Source organism: Plecotus auritus (assembly GCF_963455305.1).
Source record: "Plecotus auritus genome assembly, chromosome: 7".
NCBI lineage: Eukaryota > Metazoa > Chordata > Mammalia > Chiroptera > Vespertilionidae > Plecotus > Plecotus auritus.
The window spans coordinates 63985187-64000589 of NC_137774.1; the positions used below are offsets into that span (position 1 = coordinate 63985187).

The 15403-nt window shown below is 49.6% G+C and overlaps 1 protein-coding gene across 1 annotated transcript in view; it reads left to right on the plus strand.

Moving 5' to 3' along the window:
• The window catches only part of LCMT1 (leucine carboxyl methyltransferase 1), a 47553-nt gene extending 32859 nt beyond the window's left edge, over positions 1–14694 (plus strand). The window contains exons 6-11 of the mRNA XM_080681735.1: positions 296–398; positions 4320–4440; positions 7901–8002; positions 8743–8834; positions 12522–12619; positions 14477–14694. Of these exons, the coding sequence (XP_080537861.1) occupies positions 296–398; positions 4320–4440; positions 7901–8002; positions 8743–8834; positions 12522–12619; positions 14477–14499 (539 nt within the window). The 3' untranslated portion in view covers positions 14500–14694. The remainder of the gene's footprint in view (positions 1–295; positions 399–4319; positions 4441–7900; positions 8003–8742; positions 8835–12521; positions 12620–14476) is intronic.
• The last annotated feature ends 709 nt before the right edge of the window (positions 14695–15403 follow it).

A 15403-nucleotide genomic window follows, 5' to 3' on the forward strand; every position in this document is an offset into this window, starting at 1 on the left:
CGAGAGCGAGAGCGAGAGAGAGAGAGAGAGAGAGAGAGTTGTTTGTGTTCTGTCTATGAGTTTAATCACGTAGGAAAAAAAGCTGGAACATTATACACCAAAACACTAATAGCTGTTTTGGGAAATGTAATATCAGTTAATTTTCACTCTCCTCTTATCTGATTTTTTAAAATGAGCATGTATTTTTATAATAGAGAAAAACAACAACTTTAATTTTGAGGAAGCCCTGTCCATTGGAATGAACAACCTCTTCTTGATTTATTTCTGTTGAAATGATCTTCTCTTGTATTTTCAGATGGACACATGTTGGATTCAAAGAGATATGCCATTATTGGAGCTGATCTTCGAGATTTAGCCACCTTGGAAGAGAAACTAAAGAAATGTAACATGAACACACAGTGAGATTTTTTTTAACCTCTTACATGTGTGGTCTCATGCTAACATGAGATAAGGCCAGTTGGCAGTGCAGTGGGATACCCAGGCCCCGTTTCAGTTCATCGCTACCTTGAGTAAATTTCTGAACATTTTATTTTTTTTTTTATTTATTTTTTATTTTTTAAATATATTTTATTGATTTTTTACAGAGAGGAAGGGAGAGGGATAGAGAGCTAGAAACATCAATGAGAGAGAAACATTGATCAGCTGCCTCCTGCACACCTCCCACTGGGGATGTGCCCGCAACCAAGGTACATGCCCTTGACCGGAATCGAACCCGGGACCCTTGAGTCCGCAGGCCGACGCTCTATCCACTGAGCCAAACCGGTTTTGGCAAATTTCTGAACGTTTTAGAAGCACTGTTTCTCAAGTCTCTTTCACATCAGAATAACCTGTATTGCTTTTGTAAAATACTGATTTGTTAATATAAACAAAGCTTGGTAGAAGGTAATTGTATGCATAGAAGCATACAATTGCAACACACAAAGAAAGGATTAGCATTGAGAATATACACTGAATGGCCAGATTATTATGATCTCTGAACGCATAATAATCTGGCCACTCAGTATACTTATGTATAAGGGAAAGCTTGCAAATCTTGATGTCAAGGAACCAGGAGATAGTGGCCCCCAGCCTCTGGCTAGTAAGTCCTCTGCTTTTTTCCAACTACCCACAATGTAGTTCTTATACATGGAAAAACCTTATTTTAAAATCCCAACTCTGTGGTCAGTCTACACTGAGTGGCCAGATTATTATGCGTTCAGAGATCATAATAATCTGGCCACTCAGTGTATAAAAAACAGCTACTGTAAAAAAAAGTCCCGTGGACAAATGGGCAGGAAAAAAAGACAAGGCAACTCAGAGAAGAAAGTAAAGACTATCCGAGGACAAGGGCACGGGAACCACAGAGGTGATCAGATTCAATTCCATTTTGCTTCCATCAAGTTGCCAAATATGTGAGAGCCTGGCAGTATTAAGTGTTGGCAAGGTGACGGGGTAAAAGGAATGGTTCAGAGCACTGGTGGACATGAGCTCAGTAGGACGAGGGTGAGAAAAGTCAGAAGTACCTGGTGAGATCGCACAGGTGTGCACCCTGTGACATAGCAGCTCCACCTCCAGCTGTGTCCCTGCGCTATGCACAGGTGGGTGTTCACTGCAGCCACTGTTTTTATTTATTATTATTTTTTAATTCTCACCCCAGGATATTTTTTCCATTGATTTTTTTTTTTTTTTTTTTAGAGTGGAAGAGAGGTGAGTGAGGAGGGGCAGAGAGAGAGAAACATCGATGTGAGAGAGACACATCGATTGGTTGCCTCCAGTTCTCACCCTGACAGGGCCAGAGATGGAGCCTATAACTGAGGTACTTGTTCTTGACCGGGAATCGAACCCACAACTCCTCGGTCCGAGGGCTGACGCTGTAACCACTGAGCCAAATCAGCCGGGGCATAGGCACTGTTTTTAATAGCAGAAAACTGAACACAACTTAAATGTCCATTAGGAGGGAAATGGATGAATAACCTATACAATGCATGACCCAGGTGAACATGGAGAGAGCTCAAAAACATAATACTGAGTAAATAAAATAATCAAGTTGCAGAGTAATATGTTTAGTGTGTCAAATCAAACCCCGCAATACTATATTTTCATGATTACATGTATACTTCACAGAAGTATTTTTAAAGTGAAGCAGAAAGGTTCACCAAGTTGTGGAGAGTGAGGTCCTGTGGGGCCCAGAGGAGGGCGAGAGGTGTGACTCGCACAGGCTGCTGCCACAGGCAGGCTAGGTTAAAGAGCTGCGGGAGGGAAGACATGTCTGCACAGTCTCCTGTAGAGAGTAGCTCAGGGTGAGGCTTGAGGGGAAGGGAAGGTCGAGGGAATGCTATTTTTTTAAAATATGTTTTTATTGATTTCAGAGAGAGGGAGAGAGATAGAAACATCAGTGATGAGAGAGAATCATCGATGGGCTGCTTCCTGCACGCCCCCTTCTGGGGATCCAGCCCACAACCTGGCATGTGCCCTGACAGGGAATCGAACTGTGACCTTTTGGTTCCTAGGTCGATGCTCAACCATTGAGCCACACTGCCAGTCAGGGGAATGTTATTTTAGAGAAGAAACTGAAGGTAAAAATCAATGGCAAATGATGAAATAAAGTAGCAACTAGGGGGATCACTGCTAGAGAGGAAACAGGCCACAGGCCTATTGGGTCTTCCCAATACACCATTTATGCGGTGCTGGCTGCCAGGTCTGCATCTGGAAGTTTCTGTTTGCCTATTTCACCTGGAGTCACCCGCCAGACTGTCGTTAGGAGGTCCATACCCACCTGTTCTTTCTTCCCTCCGGGGAACGTTTATATGCCGCACAGATTGCAAGATGTAGTGCGCTCTCCTGGCAGAGGTGAGTCTAGAGTCGTTCAAGGACACGACTGGTTCCCCCGGGCAGGTTAGTGAGTGAAGATCGGCAGTGGACGTGAGAGCCAGCCCTGGGAAACCTGCAGCTCGTCCACACCGAGGACTCGCACGCTGGGTCCCTGTAGGACCGCTCCTGTTGAATAGGAGTGGGGTTTTCTCTGCTTAAAAACCTCTTTGAGTCAGTGTTCCCTTTCAAAAAGTAAGGCTTTTAGGTATTTCCCTAGCAGTTTATTGCTTTTCCTAATTCGTTCAGTACTTGGGTCTGGTTAGTGAGAATGGATACTAAGTAGAATGTAATTTCTGGAGGACTGATGTCGGAGCACAGCTCCTTCTCTGCCAGGGGCTGTCCCCCCGTGGACGCCGGGTACTGGAAGACGGAATGAGCAGTTGTAGGCATATAGGAGAGACTTTATTGCAGACTAAGTAGCCATTGCTAATGGAGCCATCAGGCAAAACAGATCTGCAAAGTAGCCCCACCAAGCAGCCGCACACCGGCTGGTCAGTGACAATCTTTCTACCAACTTAGACCAAAGAGGCTGCTCACCAAATAGTGACATCAGTGTTTGGGTCACAAAAAGGCACGCCAGCGCAGTGTGTACAGTAAACTGCCGTGTCATTGCCTTTGCACATGCGTATGGCAAAGTGGTCTTGAACATCCGGCGTATTCTGATTTGGGTTCCCACAACTGAACATGTTGTTTTCAGTTCTTCATGGTATAAGCTTATATAAAAAGAACTAGATTCTGTTAAATGCATGCCAGTATTTCTGCATCTGTCAGTCAGCTCTTCATGTGTAACAAATCCTTCCAACTCAGAGGTTTCAAACAGCTCACTGTTTAGTTGCTCAGGATTCTGAGTTGACAGTTTGGGCTGGGCCTAGTTGGGTGGTTCTGCCAGGAGGCCAGGCATAGGTAATATCCTTTGGGGTCACATGCGCGTGCGTGTGTGTGTGTGTACACAGGCAGGTAAGCTGGGGGCTGACTCCCTGTCACTGGGCTGCCTCATTCACCCAGGGGCCTCCCCTCCTATGGCCAGCGAGCTTGGGTCCACGTGCACAGTGGTTTTAGGTTGCCGAGGGCAGCAAGAGAGAAGTGCCCATGTGCAAGGGATTGTCAGGCTTCTTGTTTGCTCCTGTTCATTGGCCTAAGCATGCTGCAGACTGACCCAGACTCCGGGGGAGGAAATTACCTCCTCCTCTTCAGTGGCGGAACCTGCAGTTTGGTATTGCCGCCATCTGGGGCAGGGCCGGGAGAGTCTGCAGCCATTCAACTCATTTCACAAGCCAGACACACAGCCCGCGCAGCTCACCTGTGTGCAGTATGTCTCGGACGTGGCGGTGCCACATGTGGCTGTGCTGAGTGGCCATGTGCTTGCAGAGTGCTGCTGGGGCCTGGCTGGGAGCTGCCCTGCCAGAACTGCGGCACGTGCCCAGCCAGAGTGCCAACCGGTGAACACGTGCCTGCTCTTTTCTCCCAAGGTTGCCGACGCTCCTGGTGACCGAGTGTGTGCTGGTCTACATGACTCCTGAGCAGTCTGCAAACCTAATCAAGTGGGCAGCCAGCAGTTTTGAGACCGCCATGTTCATCAGCTACGAACAGGTAAGAGGAAGGACAAGAAATCTGCATCCAGCCCTAGAGCCAGGGTGGCTCTCCCTCGGAGCCCTGCACCTGCTTCTGCTCTTTCTTTTCCTTCTGCTCCAGCTAACGTCTCCTCTATTAGTCAGTGCCCGCAGGCCCGCTGCTCCAGAGCCCTTGACCTGCAAACGTTTAGCTGGAGCTTTTGGCACTGCTGTCTTGGCCCTTATGGAAGGTTCTTGCGTTCCTATTTGATCACTGTATTTACTGTCCTATCCAGTCGGAGCCCTGGATGGAGTTTTGGTTGCCTGCCCTGTAGGGGTGGCAAACTCATTGCCCTCAGAGGTGGGCACGGGGTGCATGGGGAGGAAGTTGGCAGATGAGTGCTGTGGAGGGTGGGGACTAGGGGGCCCGGCCACCCTGCTCCAGCTCACGAAAGTGGCCCTCTACAGTCCCAGCCAGTCACACTGTGTGGCCTGTGAGCCTCAAGTTGCCAGAGCTCCCAGCTTTTCAGAAGATAGAAAGCAGGGTTTTTTAAAAATGTATTTTTACTAGAGGCCCGATGCACGAAAATTCGTGCAAGAGTAGGCTTTCCTTCCCCTGGCTGCCAGCACTGGCTTCTCACCGGCACCCAGGACCCGAGCTGCTTCACTCCGGCCCTGGCTTCATCCTGAACGCCTGGAAGGACGTTCAGTCTAATGGTCTAATTAGCATATTACCCTTTTATTATTATAGATTGATTTCAGAGATGAAGGGAGAGAGAGAGAGAGAGAGAAAGGGATAGAAACATCAATGATGAGAGAGAATCATTGATCGGCTGCCTCCTGCACACCCCCTACTGGGGATCGAGCCCACAACCCGGGTAAGTGCCCTGACCGGGAATCAAACTGTGACCGCCTGGATCATAGATTGGCACTCAACTACTGAGCCATGCCAGCCGGGCAGAAAGGCAGGATTTTAATGTAACATTTTCTAATTTCTAAGTTCACTGAGTCTGGTCCTCTGGCTGCGGGTTTGCTGACTGGGATGTTTCAGAGCTCTGGGGTTGTCCAGCTTGGGTCCAAAGCTGCCCTGGGTCTTATCGGCTGTGAGACCTGAGGCAGAATTGCTTGGGGTTGGGAATCCCTGCTCTGGAGGTAGACCGCGAAGCTGTGTGACCGGGATGCCTTACATAACCTCTCTGTGCCTGTGGCCTCATCTGAAAAATAAGGATGATAAAGCCCGACTTCATTGTGTTGTTTACAGCACCCCCTGGCTGTGAAGGCAGTGTTGGTGGTTAGTGGCCCTCTCTGAGCCCCTGTTCTCTGTTCATAAAGAGAGAAGATGCCACCTCAGGCTTGTGGGCATTCATGAGATCTGCACATGGAAAGCACCGAGGCCATGCTTGCTAATGTTACTGTTTATTTTAGTTTTGTTTAGTTGCATTGATTTTGTTGTCTATCTTATTTTTTATTTTATACTTATGGCAGATGAGAGCAGTGCAAGTCTTGCCCACGGTCACGTGATTATGGGCAGACCAGGGCTAGACCTGGGCTCCTCGTCCCGCCCACCCACTCCTGGCTCCTGTGTAGTAGGTGGGTCCTGGTGGGTTGATTTCTTCCTCCTCTGTGACTGGGGGCGGTCCTCAGACTCAGTCTAGTGAGTGGGCATAGTGCAGCTGGCCTCCTCGGCCTTCTCTCTTCTGCTGTGAATAATTCCAGGGAGCCTGCTGCGTTCAGGATGCTACTCTGGGGAAAATGAATCTGCTTTCCCTGTGTTCCCCACATCTCGGCTGTCTGCTGCTTCGTTCACCTGGCTTCACTGGTGTGCTCCTCTGTCCAACAGCACCGGAGGGGCGGTTCAGCGAGTGTAGGCCAGAATGGGCCAGTGCCCAATTCTGGAGCAGGCCTGGGAATGGGCCAGTGCCCAATATATTGTCCACACTGTCCTCAAACTGGTTCTGATCCCCCCACAACTTAACTCAGTAATCTTATCACAAATACAGAATCGCCCGCATCCTCATGTGTGTTAATATTCACATGCCTTACATTAGTTCCTAACTAGTTTAAAATGACAAAACCACATGGATGATGACAACTACAATAATGATGATAATAGTGAATGCTATGCTGTGAGTTTCACACATGTCAACTTATTTAATCACAGCAACCCCAGGGTGGGTACTTGTCCTCGTGGTTTTATAGGTGAGGGGACCGAAGCACAGCGGGTAGGCAGCTTGGTCAGAGTCTCCCAGTGGTCAGATGTCAGGCCAGGACTCATAGTCGGGCAGTGCAGCGAGGGAGTGTGTGTGACAATTTCCCTCCCTCCCGAATGAACATGTGCCATCTGACGCCTAGTGCCACATAAGCCGTGCACATGCAGCACAGGAGAAAGCACTGGTCAACTGGCCTGTTATGGTGAATCTTTGCTGCTTTGTATATGACCAAGTAACAGTGCATACATGCCATAATAGACGATGTCTTGTGGCATTTGTGCACAGACAGAATTTAATTATTTTTTTAACTTTTTGTAAGTGCCTGTAGTACAACAGATGGTGTTGTTTGTGGTTTTTTGTTTTTTTTTAATTCTCACCTGAGAATATTTTTCCATTGATTTTTAGAGAGAGTGGAAGAGAGGGAAAGACAGAGAGAAATATCAATGTGAGAGAAACACATCAATTGGTTGCCTCCCACACTTGCCCCGATCAGGGCCCAAGCCAGGGGGGAGCCTGCAACTGAGGTACTTGCCCTTTGGTCCGCAGGCCGACGCTCTCTCCACTGAGCCAAACTGGCTAGGGCTTAATTAGAGTTTTTTTACACAAGTTTTTTTTTTTTTATCCAAAAGCAACACTATGTGCAGAATAGAAATATATCAAATAGTACAGAAGGGCAGACAAGGAAAGGTAAGTCTCTCCTGCCCCCGACCTCAGCCCTCTCACCTGGGAAGCAACGTTGCCAGATTCCAGAATTTTTCTAAGCATATGTAAATGTAGAGATTTCTTTTTCCTTAAAGGCAGATGGGAGAATACAGTAGACATTTCCCTGGACCTTTTTTTTAGGAGTTCTTAGAGCTTAGAGATCATCCCATAGTGCAGTGGTCGGCAAACTCATTAGTCAACAGAGCCGCAAACTGCCACAGTGGATGTGTGTGTCTTTCCTGCTTCCCTGGCTCTGTGGTATTCCATCGGGTAGAACATGCAGAATTTCTGAGCCCGGGTGATGTGTTTAGCGCTCCGACTCCCCGGTCTGCAGCAAATGCCCTTGCACCTCTGTGCACACAGGCAGGTGCACCTGCAGGAGAGGCTGGGCCCGGGCGGGTTCTCGGGGGTCCAGCTGCCTCCAGGGGCCGCCGGTTCATGCCCCCATCAGTACTGCGCAGACGCGTGGCCTGCACTGGGTACCAAGAGACCTCAGTCCTCACTGTGAGAAGTAGGGTGCTGTTGTATTTTGTGTGTGTGGTTTTATAATACCTTAATGGTGATGCCTGGCTGCTCTTCCCTCCCCAGGTGAACATGGATGACCGGTTTGGGCAGATCATGATTGAAAACCTGCGGAGACGACAGTGTGACCTGGCGGGGGTGGAACCCTGCAAGTCCTTAGAGTCCCAGGTCAGAGCAGAGGCGGGGCGTCCTCTCACACCCTTGGCCAGCCTAGCAGGGGGAGCGCCCGCCTGCGGGCCAGGCTCATGCGGCCACCAGTTCTCACGCTAGTGCAGTCCAGCCCTGCTTCCCATGTTGGTATCAAATGCATATTTCCTGCACCCTATTATTTAACTTTTTATTATGCATTTTTCAAGCAACGGCAAAGTAGAGGGAATAGTAAAACCAACAGCCATGTCCCATCAGCCAGCTTCAATAATTAGTATTTTGTAAATACTATTCCCTCCAAACTTTTATTGGTGGTATATTGGAATATTTTAAGGCAAATCCCAGATAGTATATCATTTCCTTCTAAATACTTCAGTATAAATCTCCAGTAGACCAATAGGAATGATGATACCATGATTACAGCTTAGAAACTGGCAGTAACTCCATCGTAGCATTTAACACCCAGTTCATGTCCAGTTTTCTGCAGTTATTTTTTAAAATGTTCAGAGTTGGTGCATTTGAATCTTTTTAAACATTTTTTTTTTTTTTTTGGCTGAAGAGATACCGCTCACTCCACCCTCATTGAAATAGATACTGCATGTTCAGTGTAGAACGTTGGGGAATAAGAAGAAGAAAGACGGTAGGGGCCGGAACAGGCTTTTGAAAGAGGAGGCATGTAAGGAGTTCTCAGTGCTTAGACACCCGCATTCACCACTGTGCCCGCATTCTCCATTCTCTCCCTCCTCCTCCGCACGGCTCAGAAAGAGCGGTTCCTGTCGAACGGGTGGGAAACTGCGTCGGCTGTGAACATGATGGAGTTGTACAGCAGGTTACCGCAGACCGAAGTCAGCAGGTATGGCACCCTGTCTTGTCCTCTAACGCAGACTCCTGTGAATCACGCTGCCCTCCTGACACACAGTAAACACTCCGCCCCGACGGGAACGCAGCAGCTCGACCGAGATAGGGTTTGCGCCCAAACAGGTGACCTTCACCCACCCCAAGCGGTTACACCTGCCGAGCTCCCAGGGCTGCCTCCACGGGGGATGCTGTGCACGACCCTCCTCGTTGGAGTGGAGGAAAGGTCTGCTCTCAGATTTTTAAATGGACTTTTTCTCTCGTTGTAACAGAAATACACGCTGGTTCTAAAACAGTTTTCAAGCATGTAAAGCAGCTGAGGTTTAAAGTCATGCTTTCTGCACCCAGGCCCTCTGAGAGCCGCTCACATGCGGGCGCCCCCTTTCTCTCACCCACGCCCTCTGAGAGCCGCTCACATGCAGGTGCCCCCTTTCTCTGTACCTATAAAGAGAAGTATTTTTTAATTGGTAGATTCATATTACACGTGTGTCTGTAAACCACCCTGCTTTTTAACAAACCTAACAATAGATTCTATTTATCTTTATGTGTCACAGCTGTGAGGGTCTCTGTGGTCAGTGGGGTGTATTACTCCTGTTGGTGTGTGGACGTGTGGGTGGGTGATGGTGTCCTGTGTTTTGTTTTGTTTCAGTTCCCTGTTATAAAACCACTACTGGCCTGGCCGTGTTGCTCAGTGGATTGAGCATTGTCCCGTGCACCAGGAGGTCATGGTTCAATTCCTGGTCAGGGCACATGCCCAGGTTTCGGGCTCGATCCCCAGTAGTGGGTATGCAGAAGGCAGCCAATCATTGTTTCTCTTTTTTCCTCTTCCTTCTCTTTCTAAAAAACAACAACAATAAAAACATATTTAAAAAAACAACAACACTGTGGGGCACGTGGCCATGCTCATCTCTGGCCAGTGTTGGCGCCGGCTTATTCGGTTGCTGTCATTATTCTGTACTTCTGCATTGTGCTTCCTCCTGCTTTTGGTATGGTTGTTGGTCTCTTGCAAGATAATGAGAAAAATACTTGGTCTCGCTTCTCCACAGCCCTTCTTCACTGTGGGAAGTACAATTGTTTCCCAGTCTGTATGTCAGAGCCGTGAAGTGCTGTGTCCACGTGATCTGGCCAGTGCCTCCTGGGTTGTTCTAGTTTTCCGTCCCCACGGGCTGGTCTCCACTTGCTTCATGTCAGGAGGGCTGTTGTGAAGAGCCCTTAGTCTGGCACCTGTGATGGCACTGGGCTCGCAGCTCTCCTGGGAGCCCAGGGAGGAGTCTCATGGCTCCAGGGCAGGCATCCGTCTCATGTCGCCAGGGCCTTCGCAGGCACGTGTCCCAACAGAGGAGGGTGGGGGGGGGGGACAGCTCTGGTGTGTCTGCCCTGGGCTGAGCGGTCCTCCCCACTCTGAATGCTATGTAGTTGGTGTCCACATTCGCCAAGGGTTTTGGAGGATACTGTGCATAAAAAGAAGGCCAGGGCAGGCCCGTTGACTGAGCCAGTGCTGCCTGTGCAGTGTGTGCTACGCCCTTTAAAAGCACAAGAGGAATAACTGGCCCGAACCGGGCAGAGATGAGCCTGCGTGTGGCATTCACAGCCGAGCTTGGAGGTCACCTCCTTGTTAGGGTGCTGGTTACTCCTGGAACTTGGTATTAGGACGCCTGCCTTGAATGTCTTCTGTATAGTTGGGAACATTAGCTAGGAAGCAACCAAAGTCCTTTATGGATAAACATTCTCACTTCAGATATGACTCTTAGCCCTGCATACCGAGGCAGGAACACACACATGTACAGAAACGTGAAATGTCAAACGTGCACAAACGTGCACATATGCATCCCTCCCCCACCCCTACACACAGCCTGGGCAAAAGGCAATGTCCAGTGCTCCTGTTGGCTGTTGTGAATAGTAGGAATATGGGTCATGTTTTATTTTTTTTGTACTTTTTGGAAATGCCTGCATTTCCCCCCCACAGTGTGTGCATATGACAGAAAATATTTAAAAAACCTATTTCATATATTTGTACATGTTTCTGTGTGTGCATACCTTTAAAAAGTTGGCATTTAAAATGCTGTTTGGAAAAATACAAGCGTGATTAAGAAAAAGAAATGAGCAGAGTAAAAACAAAAACCCTCACCCTACTCACTGCTCGTCCCGACCTTCTGGCGGTGTTTTCTGTATTTTCCACGATGGTCTGCTCTTGGAAAGTTCTGTGCACAGATGAGCACAGCACCTCTTGGCAGAGATGCAGTAAACCACGCTCCTTACTTCCTAAGCCACCTGCTGTCTGAATGCCGGGCTGCGTCTCCAAGGCTGTTCTGCAGGCTGCAGGTGTCCATGCGTGCTTGACCCGCCAGCTGTCTCTAGGTCAGGGTCTTTGCTGTCCCTGCGTGGCGGCCGGAAGCTTTAGTGAGTGCTCTGGGACGCGGGCCTGGAACAGGTGCAGGGTAGGGCATCATGCTGTGAGCTGACAGGTGCCGCTATCCTGAGAGGCAGCCCTGTCCCGTGACCCGCTGCTTGGGCAGGACGGCGCCTCCCCAGTCCTCTCCATAGCATGCTGGCCTTGTGATCCTCGTCTGTCCGAGAGGTGGGAAGGTGTCAGGTATTTAAATCTACATTTCTTTTCTCAAAAATGAGATTGAAAACCACTTGTTTTTCTTTTCTAGTGGACATGTCTTTTAAAAATTAAAGTATTGTTAACATACAGTATTATGTAAGTTTCAGGTGTACAACATAGCGATTGAACATGTATATACATGACTGTTTTTGCTATGCTGTGCATTATATTCTGTAATTTATTTTAAACTTTTATTGATTTTTATTTTATTATTCTTATTTTTACTTTTGTTAATCCTCACCCCAGGATATTTTTCCCCATTGCTTTTTAGAGAGAGTGGAAGGGAGGGAGGGATGGGGGGAGAGAGAGAATCTTTGATGTGAAAGAGACACATTGATTGGTTGCCTCCTGCATATGCCCTGACTGGGGCCAGGGATCAAACCTGCAATCCAAGTACATGCTCTTGACTGGGAATTGAACCTGTGACCATTGGGTGTGCTGGCTGACACTCTAACCATGGAACAACACTGGCCAGGGCAAACTTTTATTGATTTTTAGAGAGAGGAAAGGAGTGCGGGATGGAGAGAAGTCCAAGGAGAGAGAGGAAGAGGGAGAAACATCGAAGTGAGAGAGAAACATGGATGTGAGAGAGCAACAGTGATCAGTTGCCTCCTGCACCCACCTCTACCAGGGGTTGAACCTGCAACCTGGGTATGTGTCCTGACCAGACTCGAACCCACCACCTTTTGGTGTACAGGACAATGCTCCAACCAATAAGCCACCAGCCAGGGCTGTAACTTACTGAAGTGGAAGTGTGTGCCTCTATTCCCCTTCACCGTTTCATCCTTACCCCGACCCCATCCGTTTTTTAAATGAACTTTTGACGTTTTCGTTTTGAAGTACAACAGCTCTTTATGCAGCAAGGGAATCTACCTTTGTTATTTACGTTGCAAATATTTTTTCTAGTTTGTCTTTTGGTTTTGCTTATGGTGCTTTTCCTTCTTTTTAATAAAAATAAGTTACCATGGAAGCGCACCGTGGCTACTACTTGCAGGCTCTTTCACGCAGTCTGTGTCACGAGTGCCTTGTCCTCGCTGTTAACCGTGCTCACGCGTCTGTTCTGTGTTGACTCTGCAGGATCGAGTCCCTCGAGTTCCTGGACGAGCTGGAGCTCCTGGAGCAGCTCATGTGCCACTACTGCCTGTGCTGGGCCACCCGTGGGGGCAGTGAGCTAGGTACCGTGCACTCTGTCTTCGCCTCAAAGTGGGGACCTTTTACTCCGCAAGGAACGTAAGACATCCTGAGTTTTGAGTGCAGAGGGCACTAGCGACCGTGCCTGTGCCCGTGACCATCTCAGGATTGGCCATCATGTCCTGTGTCTCACACACAGAAGTGGGAGGGGCGTCAGGGAGAGCCCGCTCCAAACCAGCCAGCCACCCCGTGCAGGTGTGTGCAGAATTGCTGCAGGGAAGGCGGAAGACCTTGCGTTTAAAGCAATAGTGATCTTAGTCAAAGTGAACAAGGTCTGTCTTTTCACCAGCTTATAGCCAGGTTTCCTGGGTAGTAAACACGGACCGGGTGTCTCTCTCACCCACTGTGGGCGACGCTGCCCAGCCGGCCGAGCAGGGCTCCTCTGGTGCTCCTGGCACCGGGGTCTTGGTCCAGTTTCTCTTCACAGCTTCCCACGTGCCACTGCTTCCTCGGGATGACCCTTGGGTGTCTGCAGCCTGTGGAGAGTGCTTTAGATCCCAGTTTGGGCCTTGAACATGGTAGCTACCCTCAGGCTTCCTACAGATGTGTCCCAGGGAGGGGCAGCTGTGGACAGGCAGCTGATACAGCGGGAGAACGTGACCAAGGCCGGCTTTGACCCCGTGAGAAACTGCAGGCTGGCACAAGGCAGTTAATCATTGCCCTGGGCCTGTCTCCTCGTTGCTTTATAAATTTACTCAGCTGTGCAGTTCAGCCCACAACACTCTTTTCTATTTATTTTTTTATTTAAAACTAGAGGCCTGGTGCATGTCATTCGTGCCCTGGGGCCGGGGGGAGGAGGTCCCTTCAGCCTGGCCTGTGCCCTCTCGCAGTCTGGGACCTCTCGGGAAGCAGGCCTAGACTAGCAGTTGGACATCCCCTGAGGGGTCCTTAGCGTTGCTGCAGAGGCAGGAGAGGCTCCCGCCATCGCCGCTGCACTTGCCAGCTGTGAGCCCAGCTTCTGGCTGAGCAGCACTCCCCCTGTGGGAGTGTACTGACCACCAGGGGGCAGCTTCTGCATTGAGTGGCTGCCCCCTGGTGGTCAGCGCACATCATAGTGACCGGTCGTTCCGTCATTTGGTCGATTTGCTTATTAGCCTTTTATTATATAGGATCACTTAGTGGGGTTTTTATATTGGTATTCCCCTCCCAATTTTAAAAGCAATGTAATTTTTAGTAGAGCCTTTGAAAGCTGATAAAAAGTATGATGAAGGAAATAACCACGTGGCCCGCCACTGAGCACCTTGAGTGACTTTTCTCCTCTGCTTTTTCAGCTCTTGTGTTGCTGGCAGAGTTGAATTTACAGGTTGTGTAGCTTTGATTTCTGATCTTTTCAACTCAGTATAATAACACGAGCATTCCCCTTGCTATTATAAACTCAGTGAGTGTAACTTTAATGGCTATGTCCGAATTTACTTAACTTGCCCAACTTTGGAAATGCAGGTTGTGTGTAGTATTTTCAGTGGACTTTAGATTTTAGCGTGACAGTGTGGTGAACATTGTTATGACGGGGCTTCCTTTGTCCCCACCTCACCTGGCTGCCTTGATGTCAGTACATGTGTATGCGGCGAAGAACCGTGTCTGCATTTGTTAACGAGGCATGCGGCCCACCGGCCGCAAGTTTGACATGCTTGCATGGTTACGGGGCTTTCCTAACCCTTTAAATTGCCCGCGAGCATGGCCTCATGTGGGCGTGTGTCCCTGTGCCAGCCCGTCTGAGGGAGCAGGATGGAGCTGCAGCGTCGGGTGGCCTGTGCGGGTTGTCTAGGTGCGGGGCCAGGTCACTCCCACCTTAGAGTTGTCTCTTCTGCGGGAGCCTTTGGCAGCTCTGTGTTTCCCCTCAGGTCTGACAGAGATCACTTGCTAACCTGGTCAACGTAGAAGCTGCAGCTGACAACCTTCCCAGAGCTGACATGCGGGGCCCAGAGTGCTGGCCAGGCCTCATCTCCGTGCATCCCACCCCCCAGAAATCGGTTCCTAGGGCTGCCGCTGCACTTCCTGCTCCTGTCGGCTTACCAGTTAAATAAACCTCAGCGCCAATGGCCTGTGTGCTGGTCCTGTCTGCATTTGTCATTATTCATATTTATCAGGCACCTCTGTGCATCCTAACAGACCCTCCCATTGGTACTGACGAGAACAGCCCACACTGGCCGGGGAAGGTTGCATCCTGGAGGCTGAGACTGCGGTAGGCAAGTCGGGGGTTAAGTCCAGCTTGGCTATCACGGGCTCAGCACCAGTGACTCTGTGTGGGGCCTGTGGTTGTCATGCTTTGCGTTTGTCAACTTGAAGGTCATCACGAGAGGAGAAGCCTCCAGGGGCAACGCCTTGCAGGAATGCAGGTGCCTTGCAGTGAGGCGCTGCCAGGCCGCCCAGAGGCCGCGGAGCCCCGGGAGGGAGAGGAGGGTCGGTGAACAGGACCTATGATCTTGCTGAGCTCCACACGGAGTCAAGTTGTCTGCAAACAACTTGCTAAACTGACTGTGTGAGGACAGAAGTGACCTGGGAGAGCTCTGGGAACATGTGAGACCCGGTTTTCACTGGTGGGTGAGCCTGGGTCCTGGAGGCCTGAAGCCCAGGGGCGAATTGAGGCTTCCAAGAGGGCAGAGCAGAGAGGATTTAAAGACAAGAGGGGGCCCCTTTAAGGGAGAGAGAGGTGGTGGGATTGAGGGGGAGTCAAGGGGCCAGGACCTGAGGAGTATCGTGGTGAAGCGGCCCTGGAAGGAGTCGCCAGGGCAGCTCCCCACATGGTGCTGGTGGTGCGCGGAGGTGGG